This window comes from Medicago truncatula, chromosome 3 (genome assembly GCF_003473485.1).
Source record: "Medicago truncatula cultivar Jemalong A17 chromosome 3, MtrunA17r5.0-ANR, whole genome shotgun sequence".
NCBI lineage: Eukaryota > Viridiplantae > Streptophyta > Magnoliopsida > Fabales > Fabaceae > Medicago > Medicago truncatula.
The window spans coordinates 38,400,091-38,419,411 of record NC_053044.1 but is presented as its reverse complement, the minus strand read 5'-3'; the positions used below and the strand labels follow the sequence as shown (position 1 = coordinate 38,419,411).

The window sequence follows — 19,321 nt, the reverse complement described above, 5'->3', positions numbered from 1 at the left end:
TAACTATTTAAATAAACTTGAATCTCATTCCAAAATATATCTTAAAAGGTGACGATATCCAAACACATTTATACATTCAACGTCCTGTAAATTTGAACTGACTTGGGTTGATCTAGTGATATGGACTTAGGACCTGAGAGTATGCTCCTCCTTAAGGTCTCAGATTCGATTCTCTCTAATGCTAATTTAAGAGAGTTAATTTAACTTCTTAAAAAAAAAAAAACGTTCGTAAATTTGAGAAATGTGAAAACCCAAGTGAACAATACAAAATCATATATACTTTTTGTTTGTTTTAAAAATACTATTGCATATTCTTAACTTAACACGCAACTATCATTTTCGAGAACAGTTTTACCTAAAATCTTAAACAACTTGTTCATGTGTGTGTGTGTGACTATTGTCTAATCACATTTCTTTTGCTATTTTCTGTGTGTATGTGTCGCATTATCGTTTATTATTAATATTATTTTGTTCCTGCTACATACATTCTTAAATTCCAACATTTTCTTTTATATATATTCACAACATTCAACCACTGTCACACAAAACATACTCTCTTTCTTCTTCTTCTTCTTCTTCTTCATACTTCTCTTCTCACATTCACAGATACCTCGTACTTCGTTACTTCTCCTTTTGCTTTGTTCCTCCTCTTGTGCTTTGTCTCAATCTTGTTTACCATAGAATGTAACTGCAACCACTTTTTCTTCTTGTTTGGTTTGCTTCAACTTGGTCTTTTTCCTTTTTGAGTTTCTTTGCAGAAAAATGTAATTTTGATTTTAGATTAAAGTACCCTTTTTCTTTTTAATTAATGTCCGAATCCTTAAAAGTGTTTTGAACGAATCCCAACATGGTCTCATTCATGGAATCTCGTTAATCTAGTTGAATCTTGTGAACATTCTTCTCAGAGATTTTAAACTATACTAGCAAAATGCAGGTTATGGTTATGGATTTTCGTTAATTTTACCAGGTTACCCTCCATATCTACACATTCAAAATTGATACTTGATTAGTTTCACTTTGAAATTTGAGTGTGTGAAAGTGTAACATGTAATATGTAATTTGTTTCTGAGAGTAAATTTGGTTTCTTTTGATAGCATATGGAGGGTTTCTATTGTAATATAGAGAAAAGGGTAGTTTTGAATCTTGAGGAGAGTATTTAATTCTACTCTTCTTGTGAAGTGTTTGTTGACTATCTTTGAGTTTCTCTTGGATATGTAATTTAAGTGATTTTTGTTCAATCACTAACTAGTTTATTTGTCATCCATTACAATATATGCAAAAGTTCTTGATAAATTCTTTGAAATGTAAATTCTTTTTTCTGGATTCATTTATTCATTTTCTTCATCTTGAGCCTGATGTGTGTGCTCAACAAATAACTACACCATCTTCAAGTTTTCTGTTTAGCATGATATTCATGTCTCCCTGCTCTGAGTTCTATTGATATTTACGCCTAGGCGGCTTTCATCACTATTTTACCTATAGAGTTCTCTTGAATTTGAGTCGGAAATAAGCATCCTCCAATTGCATATTTTTCATCTTTTAACCTTGTAAGAGCAATATTAATTCCTTGGAATTCAAATACTGTCATGGAAGAAACATTTGTTCCTTTCCGTGGGATTAAGAATGACTTCAAAGCGAGAATTGTGTGCTACAGACAAGATTGGACCAGTGGATTTTGCGCAGGTGCAAGGTTGGTGATATAGCTATAAAATATAACTAGGAACTTGCTGGTTCTGATGTTACAATTACAATCTTGAAGTCTGCCTATAGTGTTTAATCATTGATTTAACTCTGTTTTATATAGGATCCTTGCACCAACTACATACATATTTTTTGCTTCAGCAATTCCTGTTATTTCTTTTGGAGAGCAACTGGAGAGAAATACTGGTAAATGAATATTATTTTTCAGGTTCAGTCTCTGTATTCTGGTCATATTGTGTGCTAAGAAGTTATATATATTATACAGATGGAACTCTCACTGCTGTTCAAACTCTTGCATCAACTGCACTATGTGGTATTATCCATTCAATTATTGGAGGGCAGCCTCTCCTCATACTAGGTGTAGCTGAGCCAACAGTTCTGATGTACACATTCATGTACAACTTTGCAAAGGATCGCGAGGATTTAGGACACAAACTATTCCTACCTTGGACCGGATGGTATCTTTTGAATTCCATGGGTTGTTAATTTTTTATTAGGGAATTACTGATTAGATGAAGTAGCTTTCTTAATATTATTTTTTATAAATAATCTTTTAGGGTGTGTGTTTGGACTGCGCTGTTGCTCTTCTTGCTGGCCATTCTCGGTGCGTGCTCTATAATCAACAGATTCACACGCCTTACCGGTGAACTATTTGGTCTGCTAATTGCAATGCTCTTTATGCAGCAGGCTATAAAGGTTAGTAATTATGAACCATGAAACATTTTCTCTAGTAATATGTAATTTTCTGTATGCGGTTTCGAAATAGGAGCCTTCTGTTAACAGTTAGCTAAATGAAACTAATGTTTGATAAGAAGGTTAATAATCTCCATTTTAAAGGGGCTTGTGGAGGAGTTTGGTGTACCGAAGACACAGACAGAAGGTACCAATCAGATTGCACTCCAATCCTCTTGGCTCTTTGGCAATGGAATGTTTGCTTTAGTTTTGTCGTTCGGCCTTCTTTTTACCGGTCTAGGAAGCCGCAAGGCTAGATCCTGGCGTTACGGGACAGGTACTGGCTATGCTTCTGAACTATGACCAAAAAATGTAGTAGGGAATGATTTTCATTACAAGATAGATTGTGAGTGTGAGGTAAGGTAACTAACTTGTTTAATTGACATTCTCATTCTTCTAAATTTTTTGGTTAAATTATAGGTTGGCTACGTGGATTTATAGCTGATTATGGAGTCCCCTTAATGATTCTTGTATGGACTGCTGTGTCTTACATACCAGTCAACGAAGTCCCAAGGGGAGTCCCAAGGCGACTTTTCAGTCCAAATCCATGGTCTCCTGGTGCATACTCAAATTGGACTGTTGTCAAGGTGACTTTGATTATGTTTGGTGGATAGTAATATTGTACCACCATACAGAATGTCATATTCTAGTTTTCCCCTTGCAAAGCAGGCATGACTTGTTGCTCATATTTTGTTACATTTTGCAGGAAATGTTGAATGTGCCCCTATTGTATATTATTGGAGCATTTATACCAGCGACAATGATTGCTGTGCTTTACTACTTTGATCACAGTGTTGCGTCACAACTTGCCCAGCAAAAGGAGTTCAATATAAGAAAACCCTCATCTTATCATTATGACTTACTGCTCCTTGGCTTTTTGGTATGTTTTTAAATACTTTAGAAATATATTGTAATGCCAGTTAATGGAAATATATAACTTATTTCTTATTCTTTCTAGTCCATCTAGTCACTATTTTTCCTTCTTAAATTCTTGTCAATTTTACTCTCCAGACCTTATTGTGTGGGCTTATTGGAATCCCTCCTTCCAATGGTGTGATTCCGCAATCTCCAATGCATACCAAGAGCTTAGCTACTCTGAAACATCAGGTAACATATTTCTTATTGACCATTGAATTTAGTACATGTAAATTTAAATTGAATTGAAGAGTTATAAAATATTTGGTAAACATGAATAGGAAATAATTGGAAGGTTGCATGATAATCTCTCATTTTATTTAATATCCTTTTAAAATATTCTCAAATATGACTTGTCGGTTGTTTGTCGCTATGTATGGACATTTTGTTAAGTCTTGTCTGTTTTTAACTAAGATAATTGAATATTATGGATATTTGTTTTGTTTGGAATAGCTTTTGCGGCATAAGCTTGTCTCTACTGCACGAACAAGCATGGAGAAAAACATGAACCTGAGTCAGTTATACGAAAGTATGAAAGAAGCATATGACGTAATGCAGACACCATTGGTTCCCCAAATTCCACCCACCTTGGTAAATGTGACCCAATGATTTCCAATTGATCTGAAATTTGCGATCGCCTTTTTTTATATACCCTTGGTTTTGTTCTTCAAGCAGGGGTTGAAAGAGTTGAAAGAGTCTACCGTCGCACTCGCTTCAAGTCATGGATACATTGATGCCCCTGTTGATGAAGTCGTCTTCGACGTGAATAAAGATGTTGATGACCTTTTGCCAGTTGAAGTTAAAGAGCAGCGTCTCAGCAATCTACTTCAGGCATTGATGGTTGCTGTCTGTGTTGCTGCTATGCCTGTTTTGAAGAAGATACCAACCTCAGTGCTTTGGGGTTACTTTGCCTTCATGGCAATTGAAAGCTTGCCAGGAAATCAGTTTTGGGAGAGAATATTGTACCTTTTCACTGCTCCAAGTCGAAGATACAAGTATGTTTATGTTCATATTCAATTTTTCACTATTATAAGACTCTGTTTTGATAAACAACTTTAGTAAGCGCTTATAGCAGAAGTTGTTATCATATAAGTGTTCATTTATAAGCTATTTCTACAAAAAAAATAAAACAAAATCAAACGACTTTTATAAAAACTATGAGCTATTTTCATAAGCTATCTTAGAGAGCTTATGAAAATAAGCTGAAAACAACATATGGACTTGTCATATCGCTCGTTTGACTCTTGTGAGTGTTGGCATTCTATTTTATGAGATTGAAGATTTTCTTTTTCCCTTTCTAGACTGCTGGAGGAACACCATGCAACCTTTGTTGAGACTGTGCCTTTGAAAGCAATTGCCTTGTTTACTCTGTTCCAGACAGCTTACTTGCTTCTTTGCTTTGGCATAACCTGGATACCAATCGCCGGGGTCCTCTTCCCATTGTTAATCATGCTTCTTGTCCCCGTTCGACAATATTTTCTTCCCCATTTTTTCAAAGGAGCCCATCTTCAAGAGTTGGACGCAGCAGCATACGAGGAAGCACCTGCCATTGCTTTCAACATATCCTTTGATGTAAGAGGTTTTGAATCGTATTAGTTTTTTTTTATCAAATAGATTTAATTCATATACACCGTCAATGTAATAATTATTTACGCTGTCAATCAATCATAATTGTTAAATCATTGAAACTGTTTGACTTTTATCACAACTACCTCGTAAGTCACATATGTGATTGGTTAGCAGTGTATCAAAATTAAACTCTTATGAGATTGGTACAAAAATGTTATAATCTTATCACATATGTTGTTCACGATTTTTATGTTTATATACCTAGCAGGATCTAAGTAACCATGGAACAACAATGAATATCAATGGTGGGGAAATTCTTGATGAAATTATTACGAGAAGTCGCGGAGAGATACGTCACACTCATAGCCCTAAAGCATCAAGTTCAACTGCAACACCAATAAGTGGTATAAGATCTGCAAATAGCCTGCAAGGAACCATTCCCAGTCCTCGAGTAGCTGCATTGAGAGGGGAAAACAGCCTAGGATCGAATGGGAAGGAGTTAAAGTCAAAGCAAACACCTTGAAAAATATCTAAACGGTTCAATTTCAAGCTAAAATGTATATCTAGAGCAGATTATAGTAGTACTAAGTGATATTCTACAGGTTATGTGTTTTTGACAAAAAAACCGCATTTTCTTGATGACATATTTCTTTGCGTCGATTTAACTTTTTACCAAGAGAGTTTGTTGTCTGACTGTTATAATCCTTACAATATAAAGTGGGCAGGAATATTTTCAAGTTGATGAAATGATGCTGTTGAATGTTTGTTGTGTTGCTGTTTGGATTTTAGTTTTAGGTATGTAGGTTAGCTGATTTTTTTAAAATATCCATGAGGGATTAGGAGACATGAAAAACTTTCTTTGAAGCGTGTTTCTTTAAAAAATAATACCTTTATATCTTAGTGAATTAGTATCATGTTGATCCAATACATTTTTAAATGTATAGTTACTTGAATGAAATGACTTATGTTTGTGTTAAATTAAAAAATAGTAGATGTTAAGAATCGAAATGTGTTGGTAAAAAAAAGTCTAATTGCAAATAGTAAACACACATGCAAATAATACACACAAAATGGATTTTACTCATAACAAAGTGTTGCTTTCATGCTTAGGGAACTAGAATAAATTTGATGCCAAACTTGTTTTTGTCTCAAAACAATGCCAAACATGCTACGTCCAAAGCAGGAATGCTTGTGAAGCAATTCATATTTTGGGTAAAGACATTACGTAACCAAAAATAATATGCTAAATTTACCCTCATATGTTCTATGACACATGTAACATTGTATTATATATAGTACTACAAAATAAAAATCACAAAGAATCTGTTACTTTCTTGTTTCTCTTTTTATTATGAACTTGTGAAAGGGATGCATAAAATTCAAGCACACATTTAATCATCCCTTGACTGTACTTTTAGGAAGAAACAAGGTAACTTTGATGTCTATAGACACATGCATGCACAGATAGGATCATTTGTATAGTGTCTTAAAAAATGATTACAATATGATGACGATGAAAGCATAGACGAGAGAGGGTATGATATGATGTGTTAGGCTGTTAGCTAGGTGTTTGTTTTTCTTGCTTACAAAACAAGAGTCTCTATTGACGGTTTTGTGAACCTCATGGTCCTACATATTTCATCTCAAGGTAAACACTTTACCTAATTTATGAGCACTAACGAACAAGTGTCCTATCAAAGCTTTGCATCATCTCTTGCTTTCAATAATGGCACAATGATATTAGTACATTGAAAGCCCTTTTTATCTACACAACTTGTCCTATGTGGTTCAAGATGCCTTAATTAGATGTTAGGCCATTCAATTTCATGGTTAAGGTTTGAGAATGTTAATTAATTAAAAACTATTGCCAACTATTGTTGTTCTTAACTCTACATAACTAAATTCTAGACAATATTACAGGAAATCCAACTTCATATCATATGGAGTCAATAAATAGGCAAATACTTCATCTGAAATTGTAAGTTTCGTCAACTACTCCTCCGAAATTAACAAAGCTTCAATTACCCTCCTGAAATTACACAACGTTAATCAATTTACCCCTCCGTCAAATTCTTCTGTTAGTCAACATAAAGTTTTGCAAATACCTCTGAAGTTTTGCACTTATGTGCAAAATGCTCCCATAACTTGAAAATTTATGTTTTTTTCTTATCATTAACTCAAAAGATATTAAAGCAAACAATTAACAGTTAATTTTAATACTTTAAACTCTACAATATTACAATTAACATTTGGATCTTTTATTACAATCCAATATTTTAGATAAACAAAAGCAAAACAATATACTAGTCTATAACCATTTTGTAATACTTTATTAGATATGAAAATTCAATCTCAATAATACTTCGTTTGTGAATACAATGAGCACGTGACAATCAACATAAGCAATATTGATGTGTTTGACACCTATGTTGGGAGTCATAAGCTAGAATTCCAAAAAGAATTTCAAGTCAACATTGTTTTGATAGAAAAAGAAGCAGCACAAAATACTCATTAGAGCTATTCCTGCTATTCATGTTGTATCATCAATAAAAGTAGTTATTTATGTCATATTTCTATGTTTGATACCAGTTTCTATCATGATAATTCGAAAAATGCGTCTTAAATAACTTAAATATTAAAGTTAACTGTCAATTGTTTCCTTTTAATATATTTTGAGTCAAGTATAAGAAAAAAATATAAAAAATTTCAAGTTCGGAGGACATTTTGCACATAAGTGCAAAACTTCAAGGGATATTTGCAAAACGTCATGTTGACTAACAAAAGAATTTGACGGATGGGGTAAATTGATTAACGTTGTGCAAGCAGTGGTAGTACAGATGCCGAAGACAGCCAATAGTAGGAAGAATGGTAGCTACTCTTGCTTCTCGTTCGAACAAAGGGATTAGAAAGATCAAGATCGGGAAGAGCTTCTCTTCAAAGGTGCCGCTGAGGAGCTCTGTTCAGGGGGTAATTGAAATTTTGTTAATTTCAAGGAGTAATTGACGAAACTTACAATTTTAGGAGGGTATTACCTATCGGTATGTCTTTGATATCAAATTAATTTTTAACATTAGGTAAAGATTTGAATCTTTTTTTCATTTAAAATTAATTTTCGGTCGCCGGCAAAGCCAATCACACTCATAGTATTATTTTACCAAACTACTACTGCAAATCACTGCAATAAAAAATTATGGATGTAGTACATAAAGAGAGTACTTAATTAATGAAAGTGTGACAAGTGGGGGAAAGTTAGCTTTGAACGTATAATAACCACACATATATAATTAAGTTTTGCCCTCTAATGATCACATGATTTTACTTTATATATGATCCAAGGTACTATATGAACGAAAATTTGGTATAGATTTGAAAAGTGACAATATATGATTCAGATATCTAGTTTGTCTGCTTTGCAAAAAGAGCATGTTTATTTGAGATACTTTAAAAGTTTGCTTCAGTTAATGGGAGTAAGGATTCGTGTGATTGGTGAGGACCCATCTTGTTAGATAAGAAACATAACTTAGTGGAAGCATACAATCTTTCCACTGTCTGGTACGTACTTGGTACTAGCTTCCGAAACTACACAGCATATTTAACTTTGAGTTAATAACAAAAATTACTATCGTTAGGTTTTGTTCGGTTTTCAATGTTTTTTAGAAGTGTAATGGAACTAGACCATATTGATGATATATTGTTTATTTGATTTGGTTGACTTATTCGTCAAATAATATAGTTAAATGATCAACCATCGTCTAAATGAGCTTTAACTTAACTGTAATTTACTCTAACAAGGGAAAACCTAATCTATTTAGGATTAGTCTTGATATTATATTGTCCGACTTAAATGATCAACCGAACCAAATAAATGTTTGTCTTAACCACGGTGATAAAAGAAAGATGGTGGATGTTGATTATTATTGTTTGTCAATCGATTCAAATAGATATGTTTGATTCATTGAGATAAAACTTCAAAACAATGACGATGTGAGAACCGTGTTCTCTATATTTTGTCAGTATAGTTCAAAGAGATTGATTGAGTAAGATGTTATCTTGGTGATATCCGTTCATGCTATTCAAGCAAGTTTGATTTGTCCCAGAAGAAACGAAGAAATCAAGGAGTGCATGGATGAACCTGCTTGTTTGGCTCATCCATGGTCTTGTTTCCGTTTAATTTATGGGCCGTCAATATTCCATTAAGGGTTTAGTATCCCTTTGCAAAGGCTAACTGACTCTGGGGCGCACCCTTCCACCTATAAACTCGTCACCACCTTGATGAGCTTCTAGAAGGATCTAGAACACACGCTTCCCCTAAGAAACGTGACTTATGGCCTAAGTTACTTGGGGTCTAAGTCACGAAAATACAAGCCTAAGAAAGGCTATAAATACCCACCTTGAGAGAATTCTCAAGGCATGATGAAAACAGACTAAATCCTAGTTTTATATACACTGCAAGTACGTTTGACGCCCATCGCGGGGCCTCGATAAAACTAACCTAGGCTGCACTCAAAAACCTAGAAACGTTCGATGATCTCACAAAACGATGGTCGACGATAACCAAACCGATCGCGAGGTTATGACAACGATGAAACTTCAAATCAAACAGCTACTGCAGAAGAACGAAGCCATGTAGGCCTCCATGACAGCGATCCAGCAACAACAGCATGAGCAGGACGAACTCCACCGTGAGGATGTTGATGAGCTCGACCCTCAACCTCTATCAATGGACATCTGGAATGCGCCCGTCCTAGAAAACTTGAAATCCCTTTCCCTGTTGTCCTTCGACGACAAGAGTGACCCTGTGGAGCACGCCACAACCTTCAACACTCAGATGGCGGTGATAGGAGCTTTAAAATCTCTCAGATGCAACGCAAACTAATCCTAAAAGAGGCCACCCAACAGTGGTACATGAATCTTCCCCGCTTCTCCATCACCGGGTATCAGAACATGACTCATAAACTTGTCCACCAGTTCTCAGCGAGCAAACACTGCAAGGTATCCACTACCAACCTCTTCAACGTCCGCCAAGACCCAAACGAGTCCTTGCCAGAATACCTCGTCTGATTCAACAACGCCACCATTAAAGTGGTAAACCCTAAGCAAGAATTGTTCGCCGGTGCTTTCCAAAATGGCTTACTTTGCATTACTTTCCAAAAAAGGAAAAAAAAATTGTTTCAAAATAATGACATACTTTGTATTTGCACTCAAAACATGACCTTTACTTTGCATTTACAATAGTGGAAAATACATAAATAGTTCTTCATTTTGAAATAGTTCTAATTTTTTTTATAAAAAATGGAGAGTAACCTTACTCTACTTTTTTTTTTCAAGGAAGTAACCTTACTCTACTTGTTGTAGTCGAACGGCTGAACATATATTACATCAAGTTCAGTTTTTTTAAGGGGATATTAAGCTCAGTTTTGTTGCTGGATGTCCAAAATACAATATGAATTTATTGCACTAACACTTCAATTACTTAAGATTTAGCTAACGCATTCCTTAAAAAAAATATGAGGTAACGCATTCCTTTAATTGTTTCTTTCGGTTCCGTTTTACTGGATATGCGTCACCTTGTTCCACTAATTTATTTCTTAATAGAATTCTGTCAAAAGAAGTAAATAAATAATAGAAATTTTTAAAAATATTTCTGGGTCTGCTGAGGGTATTAAGAAATTGGTAGTAAAAATTATTATAAAACACAGAAAATAGAATAGTGCTAGCAACCAAACCAAATAAACTCTATATCATCAAAAGAGACTGAGTATTAGAGAGAGTGTTCAAAATAAATTGTTGCTAATATTTTTCTAATAAATATATATGGTCCTCCATAATAGAACATAATAGAAAATTCTTCACAAAAATATAAAGTTTTTTTATGAGTTAAATATGTTCCTCTAATATTTGCATTGATGTTGTAGCTATTGATTGGTGTAACCTTTGATATAGATTTGCATTATTTTGAGTAAGACCCGACACATATTTGTTAGACATTGAAAGTTTCTACTCCTCATTTGATTTGTTTAATTGTTTCTTTCTTTTTTAACTTCAACTCTCTTTTGATAAAAAAATAAAAAAGTTTCATGTTCTCTAAATATATAACCTATAATATACAATTATAGTGTGCATTTGAATTTACAACTTAATTAAGCATTCCCCCGCAAAATAATGAAATAAAATTAAGCACTTAATAAATACTAGTACCTTTGTCCCTTATTATAACCACCCCTCAAAAAACAGTGTATTAAATTTATATATCTTAATACAAGTCCAAATAAAGTGCAAATGTATTTTTTCATAATCATCCAAATCCAAATATGCCACGGTGCAGAGTTATCTTAGGTATAAGTGTATAACCATAGTATTCTGTACAATCTGATCAGGGGTAAAATAGCTAACAAAATGCCATTTTTTATTTCTGTATTCTCAAATCTAGTTCAAAAGTACTTATAACATACATAAACATATTTCTCCCCCTCAAACAAGAACCATAAATCAACTACAATTTTTATTTTTAATATATAATAATAATAATAATAATAATTTTTTTTGAAGGAATAGTAATAATAATAATAATAATAATAATAGTAACAGTAGCAGTAGTATAATTTATTTTTTTAATTTTTGACAAAGTATAGTTATTTTTCATTGATAATTCTGTTACTGTGCTACTTTTTGCCTTCTTTTCTAGATTATAGCCACTCTCACTGCATTTTTGTGCTTCTGAAACTCAAGAGTCCAAGCTCCATCTTTCTGAATTTTCTCCAAAAAACACATACTTGTTGAAATAAATAACTAAACATAGTGCCATGTTATCACAAACCAATGTTGATGTCATTACCAAAAAATGAGTCACTTGAAAATTTTCGTTGACCTGAAAAAACCATCTCCATCAAATCCATCTCCTTCTTAACTTCAACTCCAAGCATAGATTCCATAATATCCAATGGCATTTCTGTCTCAACATCAAAATGTTTTTTTCCTTCCATAATTTGATCAGCTTCAGCACATTGCATATCATCTAGTAGAGAATCAATACTACACCCATTTTGAAACAAATTCTCATCGAAAGAAAAATCCGGGACATCATCAAAATCACAAGTTGGTACCAAACACTGATCATTGGGAAAAAATTGTTCAGTTTGTTGAGACTGAGAGGATATTGTTGTGCTTCTGTTGGTTTTGTTTTTTATAGCATTAGCTGAAGGTTTTCTTCTATAATCTTTCGGAGGATTTTCGTCTAGGTTTAAGCTCTTGATATATTTTTGTAGAAGAGTTCCTTTAGGGTACTTTGATCTACCCTTTCTTTTGGAGTATTGTCTTCTCTTTGTTGCATTCCAATGGTTTTTGATTGAGTTTTCAGTTCTTCCTGGTAACCTTTTAGCTATCTCTGCCCATTTGTTTCCTATCTCTTCATGTGCTTTGATCAATATGTTGTCCTCTTCCTCACTCCATATGTCCTTCTGCAATAAGGCACACCATGAATTGAAAAAACATTTATTCGTTTCGATATCTAAATTTTGTGTTCGTTTTAAATTGTTACAAAGCAGATGAAAGACTCAAATAGCGAACAAAATGTACAAGAAAATAGTGAGTACAATATTAAATCCATATCCTATAATGTTTATTAGTTGAATTGAAAATTAAAACCAAAAACAAGAAATGTGAAGTAAACCTACCTTAAATATCTTATTGCAAACACATGTGTATCAGTATTTGTACGTTTTATCAATAAAAATTTAGATTAAAGGGAGAATTTCAAATTTGAACCTAAGTCAGTGTTAATGTGCTAAGCTAAGAGATAAAAGCATATATATAATATGATAAATAAGAATTCACCTTAATGTCAGGCTTTAGATGATTATGCCATCTTTCTCTGCATTGTTTTCCAATTCTACCAGGCAAATTCTCAGCAATATGAGACCATTTCCTCAAACCATGTTCTCCAACCAGCTGAACCAACAACCTGTATTTGCATGCACACATATACATCATAACCTTTTTAGACCAAAAAAAAAAGTACCTAAAAAAGGAAAAACAGTCACAAATTAAAAAGTAACTGATAAATAATAGAAAAAAAATGTATGTACCGATCTTCTTCTACTGTCCATTGCCCTTTTATAAAGTTGATCTTCTTTTTAACTTTCTCAGGCTTCCTAGAGGCATAAGGATATGCCTTATTATTTCTGTTCATGCCAACTCTTTTGTAATAATTCACTGAGGATATGCATGAGACTTCATCTGGTACAACACTATTCAAAGGCTTGGTTTCTTGAGAAATATTGAATGGAAAATAATTTTGGTTTGTAACCATCATTTCCATTTGATTATTCCTTTGAGAAAGGTTGTTGTTCAAATCATAACCACCTCCATATAGGAAATTATCCATAACATAAGCATTACCATTACCACTATTGTTTTCTGCAAAAGACTTGAAATTATGATGAACATCATAGGTAAAATTATCACTAAGATCAAAATTTTTGACCCCGGAGACAGGATTGAAAAAGGTACTACTATTCACATTAAATTTATCAATGTGATTAAAATCTTGAAAGAAACCATGAGATGAAGGAACCACTCCAAAAGGATTCTCATAATTTTTTATGTTGGATTTCAAGTGGTAATTTTCTTGTAAAAAATTTGTCTGAAAATCCATTGACATAAAGTGCAACAGAAAATAATGTTTGTCACACTAATGTTACAAGTAACCTCGTTTATGTCCCTAAATAGGAGAGGAACACTAGAAAGCATTTAATTACAAATTCCAATGGTAAAGGATTTGATTCACATATTGAACTTAACCATATGGGTTAAATTAAACCATAGTAATCTAACATTATATTTTATTTTAATGTCTAAGCTGGTAACTGTCGCTTATTTTAATAAAGATAATTATAGTTTTGACGTTATGTTATTTACATTACATGCTTAATTATTATGGTCAATCGTTTGTAGTAGTAGAATTAATCCTGTAGACTGTGAGTTCATGTAGCGGTTTTGTATGCTTTAACAAGAGAAGGAAATTAATAAGTGTTAAATAATGCAGGTCAACACAAATGCAAAGAACATTTTTACTTTTTTGTTTTTGACGTAATGAGAATTTTGAATAATCATTAGTGCATATAGTTTTTTCTTTGAGGGGTTTAGTGCATATAGTTCTTTAATTTTTATTTCATATACGTAATTAGTTATGTTAATGCAGGAGTAACGCTGCAGGCAAATTAGTTAGAGCCGAAGAAACCAAAAACGGGAGACAATCTTTTAGTGTGTATAGTCAAAAGGTCGAATTTTTTTGAGTTGAGTATGTCATACAAACTGAGACAGTATAAATAAGAATTTATATATATCAGTACTTCGTCTCCAACTTTATCATGAGGGGGCAACAGCTATGTTTTTATGGGACAAATTTAAAAGTTATCAAGCATTGTCAAGTAAAAAATTAATTTCTCAGAACAATTGTCTTCATTCAAGACACGACCGAATATAAAATATGAACATCTTCCTAGCTAAAATCTACTCTTACGTTTTAACAAGTAAGTATTTTTTCTACGTGATTGTTTTTGGACAATTTCTACATTTGAGTGTAACGGTACAAATTTTCTATCATTTACAATTATAATAACTAGATCTTGTTTACCGAAAGTGTCAGCAAAATTAAATCAAAATTTTCTGATTTTTTTTACTCATAATAATGAATGATTATTATTTTTTATGATAACGAATATTGATCGTTTGTATATTGATTTAGAAAGCAAGTATACAATCAAACTTCAATTTGCAAATGTATCGTAGAAGCTTCTGTTTTGATTACTAGAAGTTGTTTCATGATTTGTTAAGTAGTAAAATTTTAAGTTTTAGGCTTAATTGCATTTTGTTGCCCCAAGCATCTCGATTGTGCAAGAAAGACCTTAATTTGTTTTAGCAATTTTGACCTCTTATATTTTTCATTTGTCAAAGTACTCCTCCGTCGCAATTTCATCCAAAATTTATGCAAATGTGACATTGAATTGCAAACAAGCATAACTTAGTAACATAATCTGAACCTAAACAAACAAACTCATAGTTTTACACTCTACCAACAATTCATAGAGGCACTTTTTCGGTCAAAAGTTTAAAAAACTAATCGAAGTCTAAAGCCATTAGCAACACACTGTATTGAGAATGCTGCACAAACTTGTTTGTTTATTCATTTTGCTACAACGTAAAAACAACACAAGGTGTCCAAACCAGTGCTTAACAAGCATGCTAACTTTTACTGTATGTAGCTTCTCTTTCATTGGTACCAAATTCTTGCACAGGTGGTGTATTTCTTTTGCATAAATGCTATTGGTATAAGCAAAACAGTACCAATATCATTATTCTTAATTCTTTATCTTTATTGTGTCAAGTCAGTCCTTCATACTTAAAATATTTTCACTATTAGACCAACTTTCATTTCACATCCATTACCAAAACAAATTTGAAAACATGGCCGTTCAAAAATAAAATAAAAACAAATCACATCCTCAATCCATAAAATGGCTTCAAAATAACAATTACAGTCTCTATATATCAAAATTAACACATGAATTTTTCGTCTAATATTGCAATCTCCTTTTCGTCAGTTTGAGTCTAATTGTAGTACTGAATAGTGAAACATTCTTTCAGTATGTAATTTAGTGCCCATGTATGTAAATCTGTAACAAAAGTGACGAAAAAAAATGTTGGTCCAATAGCATAAATATGTTTAAACAAAGATCTAACTTGATTAAAAAAAAATTAGTACTCTCACCCCTAATGCAATAGGCAAATCGTTTTACTATTACCACAAAATACTGGTACAGATATTGTTCACAGATTAAACAGACTTCAAGATAGTTAGAACTTCGATGCAGCATCATTTGTAATAATTTATAAACAGGTCATTTTGAGAAAATATTGGGAAAGTGAAATTACTCAGACAGATTATGAACAGTCCAATCACCAAGCAGAATAACTCGCATTGTGTTTACCAAAACAGTGATGACATATATGCTTGTAATATAAAGATACATCAAAATCCCACCTTCATGTGGTATATGAGAAAAATTATAAAGAGGACAACATTTTAATGGAGCAGAAACAATAGGCACTTACTCAGACAATTGAAATCCACATGGTAACTATTTTTTTTAAGAAAAAAATGGATAATGTGTGGTATGGGGGTCAAGAAAGGTGTAATCCCCATATTCCTATCTCACCTACAAATAAATTCAGAATTTGCAGCTATTTAGCATTTGTAATGCAACTAGCAAAATTTTACCATTTTAAAATTAAGCTGTCTTTGGCTTTGACTTAATTCGCTTCACCCTTGAATAGAAGAAAACACCAGCAAGAGCTATAGCGGTACCTATAAAAAAATATAATGAAAAAATCTCAGCCATGAACGTGAATGGATGTGTTTAAAAAAACTTCAAAGTGAGAATCTTCAAATGTTTTAAAACTAGAAAGAAGCAATCTTACCAAAAGCATTCACAGGAGAGACAGGTGTTTTGAAGATGATAACAGAGCTCACAATGACCACAACACGCTTCACACAATTGCCGACAGAATGGGTAACAGGGGATACCCTCTGCAATATCATGTAAGAAACCTGCAAGCCCATTCACAGAAAAATATTACTCTTTCATTGCATTGGTTTCTCTTTCGTTCATTTTTTCTTTTTAATGATATGATTATTCATCAAAAAGCTTCAGCCACTATTTTCCCTTCCTATGTCAGCATTTCTTTTCAGGTTAGGTAGTTTAATATGACTGTTCATTTATTATGAAGCACATACCCCCTCCGTTTCAAAATACATGTCCAATTTTTGCAATGTGCACTATTCACTTGACTTACTTTGACCATACTTTTTAACTAATGTATAAATACAAATATTAGATTGTAAGATGTTGTATTAATAGATGTTCTCCAAACTAAGTCAAGAGGAGGGTCTCTCACATCCTCCCTGTTCAAACATTGGACTTGGCAGAATTTGATTTAATTTATTTTCAAAGTTGTGTTTTTTTAATTTTATTTTAAAAGGCTTGACTATATATTTGCTTTAGGCCTCTAAACATGTTGGGGTGACCCTGACGTTCATGAAAATTTAAAAGAGGTTTTAGGCCACCTAGAGTTTAGTCTAGCAAGCACCGGTCAATGCATTGAACAGCAAAACCTAAAAGTTTACTCTATTACTCCCTCCAGACCCAACCCCAATTTAAGTGTTGCTTAAGGATAGGCACACTTCATAAGAAAAATGATTGAGTGTATTAATTTCTACGATAAAATGAGCTTCACTGACTGAAATACTTTTATTGGTAAAGTAGTTAGCGGAGTAGTTAGGTGAGTTGAGATGAAATAAATAAGGGCGTAAGTAGAAAAAGGTAATTAATGTGTCGTTGATATTCTAAAAGGACAAATAATATGAGACAAACAAATATTCTACATGTGACACATAATATGAGATGGAGGGAGTATGTTATAAAACATTTCAGAGCATTGTCTCCCAGCAAGTAGCAGTCAGTTATGTTTAACTTTGATCTAGCAGTAAAAGTAAAAATAAAATGCCAAAGACAAAGAACCATAAGCAAGAGCAGTGTTGATTAGCCTCCCCTATCAGGTTCTTGCAATTTCAATGCAATCCCTTAAAAAAAAAAAGAGGGGAGAAATTATGCCTAGAACCAGAAAACAGAAAACTCACTTGCTGATACGCATGGAAACAGAGTGCAGCAAGAAGAGATCTGGTGTACACTTGTCTAACATCCAACCCCTGTCGAAAAAGATAATGTATAACATATTAGCAATCTCAACACAATAATATATTGAGTGTACCTATGATACAACAATCCTATCAACTTTAACTAAAAAGATACTCACAGCAGATTGCAGGTAAGCAGGGGTAAATTTAACACCCTCCATAAAGATAGCCGCGGGAGCTAACAAGAAGAAGGACATTATTGTAATTATAGAGAAGAGAGTTATGTTGTCCAATGATTCCTGAGAAGAACAAAATCATTGTTATTTTCTGCATTTTTTGCTTATAAGATATTCATAAAATGTCTACTTGAATGCAAACATTAGGAAGTGTCCAAAGATCATATTACCTCTTGCTTAACCATGACCTTTTTGCTAAGAACATTACGTGATTGATTTGTCACATTGGAAGCCATTGCACTTGCAAATCCAGCCCTATTCAATAATCCACCAAAGCTTATTAGAATTCATTCACACGATCAAATCTTTTCTTTACAAACCATGCCACATCCCTTCTCCACTACCTCTAGAAGGAACAGAACACATCAGATCTTACCAATTGAAAGAGGCTTCAGTAATAGACGCCAGTGCAACTCCACCAACAATAGGCACGAGTGAACCAATCACCCAGGGTGTAGGCCTCTGTTAGAAAGTGAAACAAGGGATTTATTACTACTGTAAAACATACCTTAGAATACATCAAATGTATTTTTTTCACCAAATACAGTACATAAGTTAGACAACTGCCAAATGGTGGCGCTATAATGCTATATGATAGCAGAATTTGAACAAATCACTATTTAGTACAAAATATTAACAAATAGCAGCATAGCATTGTAGTATAGCGGAATTTTGAATAAATCGTTGTTTTATGCAATCCACAGTTGACAACATTCTACCAGAGAAATATACTACCAGAGTTTTAAAAAAAGTCAGTGACCACAATTGTAGCCCAACATCAAGGTTTCTGATGACCTGAGTTTGCAACCGCAAATTCATGGATCGTGGCATATGAAGCACGGACACTCCTCGGATTAGACGTGTCCCGGTGTCATGTCCGACACCGATACGACACCGACTCTTGTAATTACACTGAATTATGTGATTTTTTCAAATTATTAGTTGTGTCGGCGTGTCGTGTCTGGTGTCCGTATCCGTGCTTCATAGATCGTGGCCGTGAACATGATTAAATTTAAACCCATAATAGTTTGAAGCATACTTATCAATCGTCATTAAATTTACTGCAGACTAATTACATTAACCAATGGCATATTGCGAGAAAAACAAAAAACAAAAAAAATTAACATTCTAACCTCTCCAAGGAACATGGCAGAAAGGATGACAGAAAAGAAAGGCTCCATAGCTTTAATTGTGTGAGTAAATGACACAGCCACCTTTCCAAGACTCATATTGGTGAAAAGATTCCCCAAAGTATGCACGATAGCGAGTGGAAATATTGCTGCAAGCTACATACAAATAACAAACACATGCATGATAAAAAAGCACATAACCTCTAATCGAAGGCGTCACATGTGATTACTTTGAATTATGTCATATTCTCAAATTATTATCGGTCTCAATGTTTGTGCGTGTTTCATAGATTTTAATTGAATGAGCAGAGAGCAAAATACCATGGCACCAGTGATTTTAGGTC

At 33.4% G+C, this 19,321-nt stretch overlaps 3 protein-coding genes across 4 annotated transcripts in view; 1 reads left to right on the top strand and 2 right to left on the bottom strand.

Moving 5' to 3' along the window:
- Nucleotides 1-470: 470 nt before the first annotated feature.
- LOC11431727 (boron transporter 1) lies at nucleotides 471-5,659 on the top strand. Of its 2 annotated transcripts, none has more exons than XM_024779336.2 (12): nucleotides 471-1,690; nucleotides 1,805-1,887; nucleotides 1,967-2,159; nucleotides 2,259-2,397; nucleotides 2,539-2,710; nucleotides 2,854-3,020; nucleotides 3,140-3,313; nucleotides 3,445-3,540; nucleotides 3,802-3,939; nucleotides 4,024-4,343; nucleotides 4,650-4,920; nucleotides 5,183-5,659. In XM_024779336.2, the coding sequence occupies exons 1-12, from the start codon at nucleotides 1,587-1,589 to the stop codon at nucleotides 5,438-5,440; spliced, it is 2,115 nt and encodes a 704-aa protein (XP_024635104.1). In that variant the 5' UTR covers nucleotides 471-1,586; the 3' UTR covers nucleotides 5,441-5,659. The 2 variants fall into 2 exon arrangements, with proteins under 2 accessions (XP_024635104.1, XP_003601253.1); XM_003601205.4 differs by having other exon boundaries at nucleotides 475-1,690; nucleotides 5,186-5,659.
- A 5,955-nt stretch (nucleotides 5,660-11,614) lies between these two features.
- On the bottom strand, nucleotides 11,615-13,303 carry LOC11435649 (transcription factor MYB98). The gene is made up of 3 exons (XM_003601204.3): nucleotides 13,002-13,303; nucleotides 12,751-12,877; nucleotides 11,615-12,374 (listed from the first exon to the last, which is right to left on the bottom strand). Exons 1-3 carry the CDS (start codon nucleotides 13,298-13,300, stop codon nucleotides 11,727-11,729), a joined length of 1,074 nt encoding a protein of 357 aa, XP_003601252.3. The 5' UTR covers nucleotides 13,301-13,303; the 3' UTR covers nucleotides 11,615-11,726.
- A 2,077-nt stretch (nucleotides 13,304-15,380) lies between these two features.
- Nucleotides 15,381-19,321, bottom strand: part of LOC11442188 (triose phosphate/phosphate translocator, non-green plastid, chloroplastic) — a 4,870-nt gene continuing 929 nt past the window's right edge. The window contains exons 2-10 of the mRNA XM_024779598.2: nucleotides 19,299-19,321; nucleotides 18,981-19,133; nucleotides 18,224-18,309; nucleotides 18,018-18,102; nucleotides 17,791-17,910; nucleotides 17,615-17,683; nucleotides 16,396-16,525; nucleotides 16,196-16,282; nucleotides 15,381-15,590 (exon numbers count right to left, since the gene is read on the bottom strand). The exon at nucleotides 19,299-19,321 is cut by the window's right edge and continues 100 nt beyond it. Coding sequence (XP_024635366.1) covers nucleotides 16,206-16,282; nucleotides 16,396-16,525; nucleotides 17,615-17,683; nucleotides 17,791-17,910; nucleotides 18,018-18,102; nucleotides 18,224-18,309; nucleotides 18,981-19,133; nucleotides 19,299-19,321 — 743 coding nt within the window. The 3' untranslated portion in view covers nucleotides 15,381-15,590; nucleotides 16,196-16,205. The remainder of the gene's footprint in view (nucleotides 15,591-16,195; nucleotides 16,283-16,395; nucleotides 16,526-17,614; nucleotides 17,684-17,790; nucleotides 17,911-18,017; nucleotides 18,103-18,223; nucleotides 18,310-18,980; nucleotides 19,134-19,298) is intronic.

Excerpts from the sequence above, each read along its gene's own strand:
- LOC11435649 (XM_003601204.3), bottom strand. The coding sequence starts at position 13,300 with ATGGATAATTTCCTATATGGAGGTGGTTATGATTTGAACAACAACCTT. Across the intron at positions 12,878-13,001 it reads TGGACAGTAGAAGAAGATCG|GTTGTTGGTTCAGCTGGTTG; the intron begins GTACATACATTT and ends ATGCAAATACAG. Across the intron at positions 12,375-12,750 it reads ATCTAAAGCCTGACATTAAG|AAGGACATATGGAGTGAGGA; the intron begins GTGAATTCTTAT and ends GCCTTATTGCAG.
- LOC11431727 (XM_024779336.2), top strand. The coding sequence starts at position 1,587 with ATGGAAGAAACATTTGTTCCTTTCCGTGGGATTAAGAATGACTTCAAA. Across the intron at positions 1,691-1,804 it reads GGATTTTGCGCAGGTGCAAG|GATCCTTGCACCAACTACAT; the intron begins GTTGGTGATATA and ends TGTTTTATATAG. Across the intron at positions 2,160-2,258 it reads TTCCTACCTTGGACCGGATG|GGTGTGTGTTTGGACTGCGC; the intron begins GTATCTTTTGAA and ends ATAATCTTTTAG.